The sequence below is a fragment of the Anabas testudineus genome, chromosome 12, assembly GCF_900324465.2.
Source record: "Anabas testudineus chromosome 12, fAnaTes1.2, whole genome shotgun sequence".
NCBI classification, from domain to species: domain Eukaryota; kingdom Metazoa; phylum Chordata; class Actinopteri; order Anabantiformes; family Anabantidae; genus Anabas; species Anabas testudineus.
In genome coordinates, this window is record NC_046621.1 from 5467712 (window position 1) to 5485907 (window position 18196).

The 18196-nt window shown below is 40.4% G+C and overlaps 1 protein-coding gene across 2 annotated transcripts in view; it reads right to left on the minus strand.

Annotated features, from left to right (window-relative positions):
• Positions 1-18196, minus strand: part of LOC113158038 (netrin-G2) — a 53969-nt gene that overhangs the window by 18021 nt on the left and 17752 nt on the right. For both annotated transcript variants that reach the window (XM_026353698.1, XM_026353699.1), the window contains exons 4-5: positions 5805-5977; positions 4004-4033 (exon numbers count right to left, since the gene is read on the minus strand). In XM_026353698.1, coding sequence (XP_026209483.1) covers positions 4004-4033; positions 5805-5977 — 203 coding nt within the window. The remainder of the gene's footprint in view (positions 1-4003; positions 4034-5804; positions 5978-18196) is intronic.

Consider the following 18196-nt stretch of genomic DNA (forward strand, 5'->3'; position numbering starts at 1 on the left):
GATGAAGGTGATGCACAGGTCTACTACTGTAGACGGATTGGTCTACAGTAGTGTAACATCAGTATATGTGAGTTTCACTTGTCTGTCCGAGTGTGTGTGTGTGAGACTGTGTGTGTGTCTGCTTGTACTGTATTAAGTCTCTTCTACAACCCTGGGATCTGATTTTGAATGAAAAGATGATGTAGGTTCATGGGAGGTCATTGTGGCTGGATAGGTAGATAAACAACTGGGTTTTAGGATTTAGTTTCTCTGACCTCCCCTCCCCCCGTCGTCTAGTGTCCATCTGTCTAGCTGACCAATGGGCACCAGGCTCTGTGGATCAGACTCTCTTGCCAATAGATCGCTAATCCCCATCTGAGCATGCTCACTGACTTAACTGGGGCAGGGACATAACAAAGGGTGCAACTACTATGACATGCTGTCCAACCCATCAGCATGCTGCAACATTTCTAAAGAAACATCTGCTTGGGTAACAGACTATAGTTAAAAGCGCAATATTGATCTTAATGTGATATTACACAATAAATACCTATGCTGGAATTTGCATGTTCATATTCCTGAAAAAGGTGCTAAAAATGTGTTATTAATTGTTATAAAACCAACATTATGTGGATGAAAATGTGGAAAAATAAAATTCCAGGCTACTTCTGCACACAAACATTATTACAGCTTATTTAATAACATGCTAACTTTAAATGTGGGTGAGTCAGGGGGCAAAACTAAAACTACAGGTTATATTATTCAAGGTAACTAATGTTGTAATGTGATATTAATGTCATAGGCCCTTCAACCACACGATAAGCTAAAACCTGTGTGTGCATGTACCGACAGTAGCGCCGGGCGCTCTGTGAGAATGACATCTAAGACCTCAGATCCCAGGGAGGAAAAGGAGGGGATGAAGATGATTTATGGGTTTCACTGAACTGCACCATATGCCCACCATAAATCCACACACAAACACATGTGCACACACACAGATAACAAGGGTTTGCTCACATCAGGGTCAGGTTCAAGACAAATTCTCTAGGATTTCTAGGAATACAACTTTTTTTATTGTCCCTGAAGTGCCAGAAGAGACATTTTAATTATTTTATGACAAACTATGTATTTCTAAGCAACATTTATATCCGAATAACACACTAAATATAGCATTGTGGAACAAGGCTGCAGCTATTGTTCAATTCGCTTATCAATCACCAGATAATTAATTAGCAACAATTTTGCTTCTATAATCTCAATCTCAAATAATCTTTATAATGTCATCAAAATGGTTATTTTTAACATAATTTTAATCTGCAGTGACTGTTTTCATAACCAATTGAAAAATAAACAAATGCATCTAATCCACAAATGTGATAATCTAGAAATGAAATATTGAACATTTCCATTATTAAAGCCATAATTAAATTGTTAAAATAGTTGCCAATTTTCTTTTCATCAATGGGCTAATTAATTAATCAATTAATTGGCACATTTGCTGCTGTTTGGATAAAAGACAATGCAGGATAATTATGGTACGATGACCATTTTTCACTACATTTTGATCGCCTAATAAGAAGTTTCTTGTTATCTATTTGGATGCAGACCTCTAATGGATGTAAAATATTTAAATTATCACAATATAATTGCAGATGTATACAAGAGGTCTACATTTGTTGTTTGTGTCCTGCACAGCCGGCTTTATAAAGCTTACAAAGGACTGTAGTTCTGCTTATGCAACGTTAAAGCTTCTGTCAGCTCCTCCTAAATCACAGCTAATCAGTGAATTCTTTGAGTTCCCTACTGATGTCAGCCAAACAACAAAAGTGCTGTGCTGTTCAACAAAGACTCCTAATGGATTTCCTTCAGACAAAAAAAAGTCTGACGACATCACAGTGGTGCCGAAATCCCTGCTCCTCCCACGTCCTGAGTGCTTTTCTGGTGGAACATAAGAGGTCCACTGCCTACCAAGAAGGCAGGTTTAAATTTAGTATGAGGGTGAGCCAAGGTTTGAGGACCACTTTACTATACATTCAAGCATCTGACAGGATCTGTTCACATCCGTCCCAGGTTGCTTAGAATCAGCCAGTCAGAACAAATAAAGTCTGAATGTCCATATAGTTTGATGCCTGGTTTGATGCCCACACTGTGAAGTGGAGACAACAGCGCTCTGACTTTAATGTCATAGATATATAAGGCCAAGGAAACAGCCAATGTACATCTTAAGACCTCAGTAAGTTGCAGGATGAATAATGTATGAATTCAAAGACAAACACGCTGCTTGTCAGCAGCTCGAAGCACATTCACAGACACGCACATTGGATTTGAAGTGTAGAAAGTCCACACTACACTGGTACTGTATCATCGACTGTCTGTGGCCAGTACTAGAAGTACTCACCAGTACAAATACATTGGTAAAAGTAAATGTGGTATCAGCTGTACCTTTCTATTAGTAGAAAGCTGCATTCTTTAGTAGAAAGGTACAGCGATAGTGTCCCTTTCACTTCTTTTACTTCTGTGAAAGAAGTGAAAGGGACACTTGATTATTATTTTTATACTATTATTTCACACGGTGAACAAAACGAATAAACAATTTTTAACCAGTCTGCTTATTTCCACCTTTTCACTCGAGATGTTAAAGGAATAATTCGACATTTTGTGAATTTTGTTGCCTTTGGACAGTGTCCGGCTACGTAGATTCCCTCAACCAGATCAAAAGAAACAAGACAGCTTCCCCAAATGTCAAACTATTCTTTTTTAGAAATGTTCTACAAACACAAGTGAAGTTTTGGCAGCTTCTATTGTACATTCATAAAGTATGTTAACCTACAAAGTCACTACTTACAGCTGCCAAATATTTGGAAGTACTTTTTCATCCTAAATGTATGTGAGTGGAGCTAAGCTATAAAATGCTAAGTACATAAAGGTTGTACAATATAGTTACATTCTACCTCTGGCTATAGATCATTTACAATAAATTTCTTCCACACCTTCCTGAGGGGCTCCAAAAGGTTGATCAGTACCAGCCGGGGACCATTCAGATTCTGAGACTGGTGAAGCACTCTCTTCATTCCCCTTAGATCCACCTTCACCTTCCCCATGTGTTTGACCTTCAGCTTCAGCAGAACAAACATCTTAGATGAAGTTGTGACTACTCAGCACAGCTAGCAAGCTCGGTTAACAAACAGAAACTACATCTGTGGGAATCTGAATATCAACTACTAAATCTGCCCATTAGCAAGCGTTGTTCTTTTCTTTGATAATACAGATGCATTTTGTTAAATCAGATGTTCTAGGTAGTATCTAATGGTGTGAGAGACTTTTTTAAAAGCAGACTCGCAGTGCAGTCCAATTGCTCAGTCCAGCCTTTTACTGTTGGGCCATGTGGAGAACAGCCCAGTGCTGTCAGTGTTGATGTTGCCACTTTGCCGATCGTTTCTGTCTAACAGCTCGGAGGCTGAGAGCCTCTCCACAGAGAGAATCCCTAATCAAATTCCCTTTTATTCCTGTCTCCCCGAGCTCCTCACCCGGAATCACACTGCATTACAACACACTAACATATGCTCACATCATTCTCTCCCATTTCTCTCTCTTTCGATCTCTTTTCTATCCCTCTCACTCTCTTTGCTGCGCCACGCACCAACCATTATCCCACAACCTTCTCCCATCCCCCGTCCAATCCATCAATACCACAGTCTTTAGTCTACATAAGAAAAACAGAACTGTGGAATAATTCCTCCTGTGCCAGGTTAGTGTGATGTGCTGTGATGAAAAGACATGGCGACAGAGAGGTCTATTAATAATGAAGCGCACAGGGCCCAAGCTGCAGCACTGACAGAGGAGACGCGGGAAAAGAAAAATGACTGACGAGAGAGAACTGAACATCACAGGGGAGAGGGGGGAGTTTAGGAGATGCACAGAAGGCGAGGTATGGGGTTAAAACTTAAATTACAGGGGAGAGAGACCAGACAGGAAGAGAGAGTGGAATACCACCTCTTCTGCTTTGCTTTGCATTATTACTTACTAGAACCGGAGGGTGAACCAGCAATTGTACCTGAAAGAGAATAAGAGAAGGAAGAGGAGATGAGAATTTGTTTATTTATGCATTCAATTTGCCTAAAGACTTGACTCTGCCTCATTCATCAGACTCAGATGGCAGAGAGAACTTAAGAGCTGTTGTTCAAAATAAGGGCTTGTTGTAGACCACCTCTTACCGTTCTGGAGTAATTACCGTTTGCACCATTTCTCCCACTTTCCACTTGTTGCTCCACCCCAAACCCTCACATTTAAGAGTTCTCATCATGTATGTATGTTTTGTTAAGAGAGAGCACTATGGCTTTGCTAGACTTGAATCAAAACTTTTTCGCTTCCTTGCATATTTCCCCAGATTGTATTTATAGTTAGCCTAACTTGGCGTGCATGCTGCATTCTGTAGAGACCAAACTGTTCCGTGAGCCATGGCAAACATTTAAATTTTTAAATCCCAGTAATGGGATTCAGGAGTTTAAAAGGGTGGTGATGGGATCTGAAGGTGTGTGTCAGCGCCATTAGAACTGGGTTGGAAAGAACTGCAAGATAAAAAAAGGCAAACAATAGAGCCATTCACTGCAGTGTGAGTGCAGGTACAGGTGTATGTGAGTGTGTACCTGCTTGTGTGGCTCTTTGAGTGTGTCTATGTTTGTTTGAAAGGAGAAAACTTGGGAGGGGCTGCCCTAGATTATTATTTTATCATAGTTAGCTACTGTAGCTGGCTGCACTCTCCAAAGGGATTTCCCCACACACACTCCCCTGTTGTTACACAGCTCTGATCTGCTCTCTGCACTGAGGTGACAGCAACTCAGAGACCTCAGCCTCTCCATTGTCTTCTTTATTTTCAGCTCGCTTCTTCAGTCCTACTATTCACATCAGAATTCAATCAGTAATACAACAATATAAGTCATGATCTCTCACCTCTAAAAGTAAACTGCACTGATGTCACAGGATAGTTTGGGATATATTTTATATATACTTTTGATTACTTCATTGAAAAAGCCTGCTTAGTGTTGTGTTTACAACTTATTGCATTACTCTAAGTGGCCAGAAAAATCTGACAAAGAAAGATTAAACCTCACAGGTTTTAAATCAGGATACCTTTTAATAAGTAATCCTAAGGGAAGTTTAAAGGACTTGGTAAACATTTTGGCAAACTAGCCTTATTAGATTCATTAGATGAGACAAGTGATTAATACCACTCTCATGTCTGTCCATCAGATATGAAGCTACAGCCAGCAACTGTTTAACTTAGCTTAGTCCAAAGACTGAAATGAAGGGAAACAGTTAACCTTACTCTAACAATAACAAACTCCACCTATCACCACCTCTAAAGCTCGCTAATTAACACATCATATCTCATTTGTTTAATCTTTACAAAAAAAAAAAAAAAAAAAGTGCAAAAACAACTATTCGTTGCCAATTCCTGGCTCTAAGCAGTTGCTAGACAACCAGAAGAAACCTCAGGATGTAATGAGATAAAACACATTAATGAGTGAGCGTTAGAGGTGTTGGTAAGCAAATTCTATTGCATCCTAACAAAGGCAGGCAAGCAGGTTCCATGTTTTGGCTAAGCTAAGCTAACCTGCTGCTTGCTGTGGCTTCTAACTTACAAGGCGTGATGGTTTTGTGTTTGTGATGCATTGTGTTGTAACACACTTAAGGATTGATGATAACTCAATAGTTATGCATACTACAATCGAGCAAGGAGACGGACAACTGAATGAACTCAATCAGGATTGTATTTAACTGAGAGAGCTAGATTGATGAGTTGGATGAACACAGTAGGTACGTACAAGTGTTTGGGGTTCCATTGGGTGCTGGCAGGTAGGAACCAGCCTTCCAGGACTTGGCTTTGAAGCCCTTCCTGCAGCGCTGGCAGTCCTGACCAGTGGTGTTGTGTTCACACTGGCACTGGAGGTTCCCATCCTGCAGCAGGCACTGGGAAGCATGGAGGTTACACTTACACCTGAAAAGACAAGAAAAGGAAAAGAAAAGAAAAAGATTTTACACTTTTGCATGTGTGATCTGTGATTTACTGGCTGTATGTGGAGCAGAGAGAGTTGTAATCACACACTGACTGTAAATTAACGATGCGCTGATATCATTGGATTTTCACATCGAGGAACAAGAAGCCAAGTGCAAGTACTGACTATTAAAGGTCTGACATAAAAAGTAAGAAAACCTAAATATTCTTTGCAACTTCTTCTATACCTGTGTAGGTGTACGTGTGCCTTTATGCTTTATGGTATATGTGGTGTTATCGGTACACACAGGAAGCAGAAATGAGACTTCAAACACACTTTGAAATATCTTGTGCAAAGTCCTTGAGATGAATTGGCTAAAATAGATTTATATAAAGAAAAACACCACAGTTACCAGGTTAATGTTACTATGTTAAACTAAATTTTCTGTCTCAAATTCAGATTTCTGTCAGAATTGTTTGGCAAGGCGACAGCGAACATTTCTATTTTGATATACTGTATGCTAGTGCATTTTGTGCAATTGCCAGTCCATCTGATTTTGTGCCATTTGATTTTATTGGCAGTATACAAACATGATTCAGACTGGTTTTACAAAATGTGCAAAGACTGACTGACTAAAGGCAGTTTTCATGATTTACTGTCAGTTTAGAGAAGAAACAATCAGAGTTATTGAGATAATAATAAGTGTATTAAGTGATCGCTAACATTAAAATACTTCTTAGTTGCTGCACAAAGTAAATGTAATTATTCTCTGTGTTTTACAACCAATAAATAATAGTTTTTTTTCTTCTAACGAAGAATTTTATTTTCATACCAAACTAAATAATTTGAAAACACACAGCAGAGCAAGTTGGCTTTCTATTTAAGAGCAAATTACTACTGAGTAAGTGTGGGATGTGGCATGTGTGTGGAATATGTGCACCATTTGACCTCAGCAGGGCCCGGGTGTGCTGATCCAAACGTTGAAGTTCTGCCGGGAAGGAAATGAGGATCTTAAGGACACTCGGCAGCTACGACTTTAAATTACAGCCTTTTCCAGATGAGCGACTGGACTCCAATCCAGTTTGTTCCACTGGAGTGAACAGCTATCCGTCTGCATCAAATATTCAAAGAATGCCCCCTGTATTCTTGCGAGATGACTGCTTCAATCTTCCTTCCTCACACTAATCTGTGCTTTCTCATCAATTTTTTTTATTTTTTTGGTTTGCGTGTCAGCCTATCAACCTCAACCCAAATTTCAAAACGGTACATACAGAATAAGGATGACTGAAATTTGCACAGGTATTTTTATAGGATAAAAATGCCGACAGTCGATCATAGTGAGTTGTGTCTCGCATCAAATTGTTGCTCTCAGTCTTATAAATTACCCACATTTCTCTCTGATCACCTGCACAAGCTGACAGGACGAGCCAGGGAAATCCATCCACCAACAAGGCCTTGTTCCCAGCATCTTTTCTGAAGGACATGAGCTGTCCACTTAGCGTAGTGGGAAATTGAACATCTCTTTTTCGTGGAGAAAATAGTGTGTGCGTGACAGCGAATGTGAATGTATGTGAAATGAGACAGGTGTGTGTGTGTGTGTTTGCATGTGTGTGTGTCTGCTTTGTGTGATTGAGATGCATTTGTCTGAGAGTGGCGATGACAGACAACAGATCAGAGAACCAGAGGAACGGTGACTAATGCCTGCGTTGAGTGAGTGACAGCGCCAAACATATCACTGCTTCTCATCTCCTGCATCTTTGGTGATAAATCTTATCTGTCTGATCTTAAAAATGGAAGCACAGCTGAGTGCAGGATCTAGAAGTTGTAGCTTAAAATCAATACTGAAGAACAGAGTGATTTTCTAGGTATGCAGCTGTGCAGTTTGTGTCTCACAGGGCTAATGGCTGCAGTGTGTTAGAGGAAATGGCTCCCGTCTTATCAATTACCTGGACATGGAGGGCCTCTGCTGATAAATCCTCTGCTAATTTAATTATTAAAACAAAGTTTTAAGTCACTCAGTCTTACCAGTTCAAACTCTGCGGACACTTAGTCCCTTTGACCTGCTTTTCGGACTCCTGCCACATAGCACCCCCCTTGAAGACCAAGAGTACTTCCAGCCTCGCACTCATTCCGCATGAATGATGTGACAGTCCGACTTTTCAAGTGCTGTGTCTCTTTTGCTCTCTCTCTTTCGGATGACAGCTTGCTCTGGGACTTCTCCTGATCCTTCTCGTCAGTCCCTCCACACACAAATAATACATGGGCACAATCATATGTTAATGTGCAAGATGTCTGCCTTCACTGCAAAGTCATCAAAGTGGGAGTAGCAGCTCTGAGCTGAAGGAAGTTAAGACAGGACAGCTGGATCTATCACAACCCTGTCTATTTACTTACAGAGAGGGAGATGAAATGAGAGCAGGTGAGTGGAGGAAAAGACAAATAAGGGCAAGAGACTGTCTAGGAACAGGAGAAAATAAGGGATGCAAATGCTTCCCAGTCTACACTGGAAACCACAAACACAAGGTGGTGTTTTCTGAGCTGGTGTAATTATGGGTCAGGATTTTGTTTCTCAATCTGTTGGGTGCAGTATGTTGCTTTAAATGTCCTCTGTTCAGGTTTTGTAGCGATGGAGCATTTTTTTGTTGTTGTTGTTTTATGTGCGCGCCCACTTTGTTTGTGTTGTGCACATGCTTGTGTGATGTGATACATGTTCCTGCGAAGGATTTCACACTCTTCCGCTGACCTACAGGTGGTGATAATGCACCGACATATGCAGTGATGGGTCAGCAAAGGCAGTGAAGAAGATAAACGGGGATATAAACAATGCAGGTTTCAAACCTTTAAGAAAAATGGGCTTTGCAAATGTTTCATGAATAAAGAAAGGAGTCCTGCATTCTAGTGGGAAACAATGAATGTGAACTGGTGTTTGTTTGCACTAAAAGCCAGTGCACACTTTTTACAGTTATAATCCTGAGGACTGCAGAATTCAGTCCTAGGTGTTTTGGTGATGGCTGTGGTTACCTGGCGGTAACAGTACGTTTTTATAGTACAGCCACAGCTGATATTAAATTGCATTGGGCGCTGCTGCAGGCTATAAACATGCCCTGATCAGCTAAATATACAGTATAATTTCCTTCTGCATCACTAGTAATGCACATACGCATGGCATTCGCCTACACATCACTTCCAATTCATGCATTGCTTCCTGTCAGTTCCCTGTGTGCAATTTGGATCGTTGAATTGTATGTGTATAGAAGCGAAGTGTAAATGCGGTGAATGGCAATTACTGAAAAAATGCTGACAAAAAACCCTGTTGTTTTGTGTCAAGGTCCAGAGCGATGTATGGCTAACATCTATTCCAACTACCTCGCTAAGACTCAAGTGACACAAAACGTCCATCTTGGTGGGTAGAAAAAAGAACCAGTGAATATCCACCAGGTGTATAATCCAGGCAATTTTATTTTGGAGGCCGGATTCACACAGGTAAGATTAATCAAGTAATATCATACATGTATTATCTTCATAACTACTTTCTCAGAATATTTTTGCTTTTTTCTGTGGTATTAATCAACAGTAACAGACATACAGTGACTGACAGAGTCGTCTGGCTTTGTGCGTTTTTACTGTCCGTTCTTCTCACAGTCTGTCTCTGTGAAGTCATGTCATGCCTGTGTATTTAATGATACGAGGACTGCCTGTTTTAGACAGCAGAGACGCAGCAATTAGGGGAATAAATAAGAAGAAAGATAAACAAACATCAAGGGGGAGTCATGTGGTGGCAGAGCCTGAGAAAGCAGCTGGAAGCAGCAGTTAATGGGGCTTTATCTGTCTCTTTACTGTACTCGATGCCTATTCCTCTATTTCTCTCGGGGGACACAGCTATCACTCTCTCTGTCGTATTTTCTTTTTTGTGGTCTCCCCCCACTGTATTTTTCACTATTGTCCCTAATTTCCATCTCCAGTCTTCCGTCTTACTTTTTTAAACTAGGGGGAAGACTGATTCCCCATTTTATCTTTCATCTCTCTTCTTCTCTCGTTGCCTTTTGATCTGCAGCTTTACCCATTCTGCACTGCTCTTTTGCTACTGCCCATTGCACCAGTGCTCACTGAGGAGTGCATTGGGTAAATTGGGTTGTGGACTTGTCTGAGAGGAATGGGCAGGGGAGAAAATATGGGTGGTGGGGGTAGATGATGTGGGGGGGCTGAGCAGTCGGTACAGCAGGGAGTAGGGCAGCTGTGTCAAATCCCTGACAGTCAGCTTGCCTCTCCAAGTACAGGGGTGAGACTCGGAGGAGGAACATGAGGAGGGTCCGCATTGACGTTCGCTAACCTGTGATGACAGGCTGCATCGATGCAGCTCTGACGCAGCAGGAGGTCTCCCTTCTCTTCAACTCTGTGTTCGATCACCCATCACTGAGAAGGCCCACTCGGTACTCGCAACCACTGCCTGCCTTGATATCACAAAATACACAACCATCTACACAACGTGCTACAGTAAAAGCAGAACAAAAGCCTAATGGGTGTCAGCGCTTCTTTCAGAAAGAGAGAGAGCAACTTAACACCCAAACCATGGCTGACTGACACGGAGGCCAATGTGTGTATGCAGGGCATGGGCTTGAAAATTATATTTATATTTATATACATTTATATACAGTGATACTAATTTGTTTTCCTAATCAAGTCATGTTGAGCAACTTAATCACTGCCTGCATTATTTACAGAGAAAACATTTGTGTGTGTGTGTGTTTATGTCCTGTGCTGCACTAATAGGGAAGTAGAGTGCAGTGTGCTTCATAAGCTGTACACAGCGCAGGTATTTAGAGCCTGGGGTTTGCATCCCCAGTTCTGCGTGTGGTTAGGTTTTGGCAACAAAGTTAACTCAGTTAATGTTAGAAAAAGATTGTGGTTTTGTTCAAATGCTAAGAAAAAGCATGTTTGGTGCAATTTGAAGTGTTGGTAGTATTTTGTGATGGACAAGTATTTAAATATTTTATTCTTAGGTCCATTGTTTCCAACTTTCAAAGTCGTGCTCCACTCAAAAATGTGTTTTGCTTATTATTATTTCACGTGGAGATTTAGACTTCACTGTGCAGAATGCAGTATTTGCAAACTTTGACACTAGAAGGCCGTTTTCATAGTCATCTGCTTGAAGTGAGAGGTTTCTCTGTGCAACTGGACGTTCAGGCAGGGTTTTGTTACATTATAGTAAATGTGGAGGAACATAATGTTTATGCAGCAGTGTCAAACCTCCAATACACATAATAAAACAGATGTTTAGTTAAGCGGGAGACATCCATTGTCTACTTGCTAAACTTTTTAAATGTAAAATGCTAGTATATTCATAGATTCTTCACTTTTAGATGAGGCAGAAGGAGAATATGTAATTTTAACAAGTTAATTTAACTTTTATTTCTCAAAGTGGGATATCAGACAAAAGGTATTAAGCAGATTTTTATATTTCCTAAAACATGTCTCGAGGTAATCTTTAAGTATATCCGTAAATAAGATGTGATTGGTTGAGGGCAGCCTGTAAAAGGCTGAGCACTCCAACAACAGCACAGTGGGACGCGACCAAGCGAAGAGTGGGAGTTGCGTCGAGCTGGAATCATTGATCAGTTGCATGCCTTATTGGTTTCTGCTGAAGTCTTTATCACCTCGTTCCCTCCCACTTCCTCTCCCGCCTCGCCTCGTAAATTCAGAGCAGCTAATTGGACATGACTGCATTTATGTTCCAGCTTCATAAATTTCTTTCTCTGAAGGGAGAGGATCGATTTTCCTCAAGTGCAACCTCCCGTAGCAGTGGAGGAGCACAGGTCTCTTCCAACGTTCGCTCTCATCTCTGCCCCACCTCGCCCTTTTTTTTTTTTCTCTCATCACCATCCATCCTGTCTCTCACATGTGTTGTCTCTCTCCCTCTAGATTAAACAGGTAATCTATAACTGACCTCCTCTGCAATCATGTGGTGAGCAGGAATTACACTGTGCCACTTTTCATAACCACAACAGTTCTTTCTCACATCTCCATCATCCTCTCTCACATTAATAACAGAACTGATGACATTTTTAACAAATCATTCTGCCCAAGCTCTTATCCCTCATTATCTAATGAAACTTTATGACAGCAAAAGACCACAAATGTTAGACACATTTCTGGTCTTGGCCCTCTCTTCCTCTCTTTCCTTCTTCCTTTGTCTCTTTCTGCTTTCTCAGTTTTCTTTTTTCAGGCATATCCCAAAAGCCATTTAAGGGAGAAAACACTTTATACTGGAGCATCTAATGGCACAAGGGACAAGCTTAAGGGACTGCGTATTTGGGATATCCTATTCTTTTTTTTTTTTCCCACAATGCACACAAATACACACACAGATTCACTGACTAAATATGTTCACTGTCCAGAGGTCACCGGATGTCTTGGCCTTGGAAAAACAGGAGAGTGAAATGTCCAGCAAAAAGACATCTTAAATTATTCAAAGCCTAGGAATGACCTTGATTGTCTTTGCAATCCACACCCTGTGTGTGTTTGTAGTGTGTGCCTCTGCTTTGCAGCGTGCAGAGATGTGTGACCTCCCTAGTGTGTACATGGGAGGATTTGAGTTAAAAAGTGTGTCCTCTAGTTTGGGATGATGCCACAGAGAGATTGGTAGAGAGATAGAAAGAAAGAGAGAGACTGTGTGAGACTAAATTATTTACACAGGATACAGTAAATGGCTATTGCGTGCATTCCTAGCTGGTGCTCAGAGCCGAAAGCAGCTCTCTGATTGGTTCGAGAAGCAGGTAGAGTCAGGCCCACTTTAAGCTACCTCCTCTCTGAAGTATGTACTGTATGCATGGACCAAATAACTAAATAATGGAGCCTGGGAACATCTTGTTCCTCAGTCCAGACCTCGGAGGATTGTTGTGTGTGTGTGTGTGTGTGTGTGTGTGTGTGTGTGTGTGTGTGTGTGTGTGTGTGTGTGTGTGAGAAAAAGAGAGAGAGCTATATATCAGAACCGTTCAGGTGTGGGTTACATACCAGCTGTGTGAAATTTACTCTTTTTTTCTGGCTTTTTCAAACCTCATGAGTAAATAATATGCAGCCTTCAAGCGTGCTTTGTCACCCTGGTTGTTTACAATCATACTTTATGAGGATAAAACAATTTGTAAATAACCTTGCAATTTCAGCAAATGTTTTCTCATATTTAAGGAAAAAAGAACAGAGTTGTGAATCATTTCAATCACTGGTTAATTAATTAAAAAGAAGTTAAACTTGCAGTGCATCGAGTTTTTTTCTTTTCTTTTTCACTTCTGCACTTTCAACAGGTTTTCTGTTACAGAAAAAAATTACATTCTGCGGTAATTCCAAAAAAAACTTATGTCTGTAGTAGTTTTCTCTATTTGTCTCTACATCATGCTAATGAATAGTTATTGTCCTATAAATAACAGAAACTAAATGTTATTACCAATGAACAGCAGCACTGTCAAAAGTCACTGACCACTGTGATGGGTGACCCTTATTAATTCGTCCACACAAGACATATTTTACTGGCATTTGGCACTTAGCGGGTGGTAATTTAAAACTCTGCACGACAGCATTGTAATATTTATGCAGCATGATGCAGCATGAATGATGTAGAACGGCTGACACAGTTCTTTCTAACGCAGCCATGTATCGGCATCTTAAAGCTTCTTCCACCAACCTCACTCTATCCAGCCCTGATTGCCCTGAGATCACAATGTAGCTGTGTAACTATGCTGGATATTAGACTATACCCTCCCTACAGAATCCTTACTGCTGCTGAATGTGTTTTAATGAACATTACAGCAAAGAGTAACACCTGGGGAAAGAGGAAATTGGGTGTGAGTTGGAGGGGAGCGTTATTATACATCCTCCTCCTATTTAAGATATGAACAAGGCAGGAGAAGTAAAGGGATATAGGGCAATGGGAGGAATAAAAAAGTGATGAAGAGGCAGAAACTCTGGGACGACCTGAGGTTTGGTGGGAGGTTCTTCCTGTCGTGTAGCGCCCCACAGAGTTTTTCATACCCAAGGGGTAATAAGGATCTTTGTAGGATATTTATGTTGGTTATATGTGTATATCAGAATTAGAAGAGTTCATAGTGGAAAACCAAATACAATCTGGGTAGGCAGGTCCTCTCTCTAAGACAATACGCCCGCCATACGAACTTTTGAGTCCCAGTCTTTGAATATATAATGTGTGAAGGCTTGTTTTTTATAAATTAGCACATTTGCAGATCTGCACCCTTAGGCCCTTCACCCCTCTTCACCCCATGCACCTAATATTTCACACAAACACAATTACTTCACATTTTCTGGCCTGCGTGTCCCCTTATTTAAATGATGAACTAATTCGGAAAAAGTCTCCTAAAAGTCACCAAAACTTGCACACACCTACAGAGATACACACATGCAAATACAAAACACACACTGTGATGTGAGGTCCCTGTATACTTTTGTGTGTGTGTGTGTGTGTGTGTGTGTGTGTAAGTGTGTGTATGTGTGTATTAGCTACTAATTCCAGTGAGACCGTGGAGGGGAGGATGCCTGGGGAAGAGAAACCGAGCTGGGATCAGCTATAGGACAGGGGTTAATATAATTATCCTGCTAAAACCTTGAGACTGAAAGAACATCATTAGTCATAGCAAGAAGAGAGCTACCCGAGCCGTGGGCCAGAGGAGGAGAGGAGGTGAGGAGGAGAAGGGGGAAGGAGGAAAGGGGAGCTTCAAAACAGAGCAGTGCAGTTAGCAAGACAATTAATACAAGGACTAAACTTGGGGGGTCTTTGTTAGGGAAAAAAAAATAAAGGACAGTGTTTACCAGTGCTCTAAGCTATTGTAGAAACGGCTGTGCTTCTTCAGTAATTATGATATTTTGCTTAATAATGTCTTTATGACTTATGGTAAAATGATTTAGACACTGGATTCATATCTGAATCTAACTCATGCCGATAGTCATGTTTTGCAAATAAGCTGCATTCTTTTGCAATTGATGAAATTATCTCTTGTTTGTGCAGATGGAGCTGGTGGAACTGAAGCATTTGTGATTGTGATCAGTTGTGATTGTGCGATAATTAAGGATAGGTCTTCACACGAGTCACTGAGCACAAATACTACAACTATTAACTATACATTCACACTATTGTTTTATGATCTATTCACTTTGGTTGCATGATGTCAAGAAACAGTGTGGTGACCTGGGGACCTTAAAATTGTTATAAACCCAAATAACTGCACAATCAAAAATCAAGTTAGGGTTGTGTATAATCATTATTTTTATTATCTCCTCTACAAATAATTGCAGCTGAAAACCCTGTTACTTAACTTGTACGATCCTATTTTTTAGTGGACTTTTAGTGAACCATTTGAACTCAAACAACTTTTGTGCCAACTTGCATGAAAAGTCCTTAAAGTCTCTTTCTTCTGAAGTTTCTAGTTCAGTGACTATTTCTACAAGTCATGTACTGTATAATGATTAACTATTAGCTACTTGTGAGTTATTAATTAATTAGAAGTTCCTGAATAGTTTCTAACTCCTTCTGTGTACCTACACCTCCAGCTTTTATTCCAAACTTGCAAAACTAAACAATGTTCACCAGGACATCACCTGCTGTCTGGACTGAAAACGTCCCTAGCCCATTATGTGGTAAAAAGTGAAAGTCTCTGACATCAAAAACTGACTGATTATTTCTAACTGACAGTACATTCATGTCTCACCCTCCAGTTGAAGTGTTTATCTGTGGATGTCTTCATGCCAGTAATGACAGCGACAGTCCCACAGTAAAGACACCGGTGTGCTTTTGAACACACCATGTCTGTAATAATGCTATGCTAATTAATGTGGCTGACTGAGAACAAGCCATCTTTCCAAGGACACCCTCCCTCTTCCTCATGTTCTCCCACTTACAATTCCCAGCATGCTTTTCAGCTTTAAAGCACACTTGCGGTACCAAGAGATTCCCCTCTCACCAGATGCTGGGTAAGGCACTGAGCAGGCGCTGGTGGGGAGAATTCTTTATTGTATTTGTGAATTTAAAAGGATATTTATGGGATGAGTAAGAGTTGGGGTGGGAAGGTGGAGGAAGAAAAGAAAAATCTATTGAAGAGGGTGGGGTTGAAAAAAAGGCATTCATCTGTGAAACAAAGGACATGGGAATGAAAGGAAAACAGGCAAAATCGCTGACTTAAACTTTCTTCCCTTCGGAGGGGAAATAAACTGCGATTATCAAATCAGTTACAACCATTGTGTCATAAATCATTGCATATGAGAGGAACAATGACACTTTCCTCATTGCGGTCCCTCAGCTTTCTGCATGCCTTTCTTTTCTGGGGAGTGCTCATGAATGATTTAAAAAGTGATCTGTTTCTGTGCCTCGGCTGCCTCAGAGGGAGATAACTCAGAGGGGAGGAGTCTCCATATAGTGGGAGGGACCACACATGAAGGTTTCTCGTTTTTGGCGGCAACACAGGCCACCGTTTCTATGTTCTCCTCATCACACATCAAGCATGAACCTTATGTTTCATTCATGAAGGGAAGAGGTGTCAGTGCAAAGCGATTTTGCCATGAAACAGAATAGACTATATATGGAGAAGACGTGGGGAGACTATGTTACTCTGCTGTGAGGTGGCCGTGTGAACTGGAGAATAATATTTACAGAGCATCACACCTCACATCATTCATCACAAAATCACACACCCCAGCTAGTCCCATGAAACTAGCAGTTAATCCATCATCTGCCTCCCTTTTTTCTGCCTCTCCCTCTCCCCCCGATCCAGGCTTATACCTCGCATCCTCTCACCTTCACTTGGCAAAGGACACAAAAGAAAACTTTGGTGTAATTCAAAAATAGTGGTGATAGTTTCCAAAGTCAAAGTCACCTTACGTAGATAATCAAGACACAGAAAGACTGGAGGCTCCAAAAAGGGAGCAGAGGAGAAGCACGTGTTCTTCCTTGTTCTCAGGTGGAGAAGATGGACAAGCCTCGAGGCCACAGAGATTCTTCAGTATCTCTTCTGTCATCCTCATTCATGCTTCCACTACACTAAAACTGTGTAGCAATTGGATTTATCCACTGTAAGCCATTCAGCGTCTAATTAGTCCATCCCTCAGGAAGCAGTGTGAAAGCAGAAGTACAGATCAGGGTCACTGAAGGTTGTTTCTGTCAGAATTTAATTTTATTTCCGTCTCGTATAAATTATTACTCAAGTGCTTTTGCTTAACATTTTAACTCTTTTGCTTTTTATTTCTTGTTAATCCCTTAAGATTACCCAGTTATGCTTTGCCTGATTGTTCGACTGATGTTAACCATCTTATTAAAGGATCAAAATCAGTACATATACTAAATATGTTTTCTTCAACACATTTTTCTTTTAAAAAAACACCTACACTACCCACAATGCAACTGGCTCTGTGTTGTTTATTGTATGGCTGAGGCAATGGAATACAATTCAGGAAGTCCAGGTGGAGTAACAGATTAATGCGTTTAAAAGATTACCAGGCACCACAACACTGCACAACAGTTTGTGATACTCAGGCAGGACTGTACAACTCTAGAAAGCAGCAGTATCTCCAAGTGTAAAATCAGTGCTTTCTCGTTAATTTTTACCATCTGTTGAAGCTCTCACAGTTTCGACATTTTATCTTCTATAGATATTAATGTTTTCTAAAAGTTAACAGTTAAGTTTTAACCCATCATAATAAACCAGATGAGACACTTTAGTCAACAACAAGTTGGCCTATTTAAAGCTGGCTTTAACTTTCAATTTCTATGTGCATTTCCAATCTTTAAATGCCAGGTGATAAGCAGAACACATTGCAACCTAAATGCGATTGGATCAGCTAGCCCACATCTGAATTTCCATATTGATATCCAAACGCAACAGGAAAACAATTGAAACAAACAGAATTTGCCATATTTCAGAACTTTACTTCTTCCCAAACCATATTTTAGGCTTTCCGGGGTTAAATTATTATTTGATTTTATACTGTCTGCACACTACATAACAGCACTGGTGTGAAGATGGAGAGAAAAGGTTTTTTGAAAGTGTTTTGATCATTATTAATCTAATAGTATTAAAATCCAGAAAAACATTTTTTGCATTATTTCCCAGTTAAAGTTAAGTTAATATATTATTTTGGTGAAGTTTTACATACATTTATGTGAACTTTTGAAAATGTAATGTTATGACTAAGACCGCTGCATATTTTATGAAGCTGAAATGCTGCCA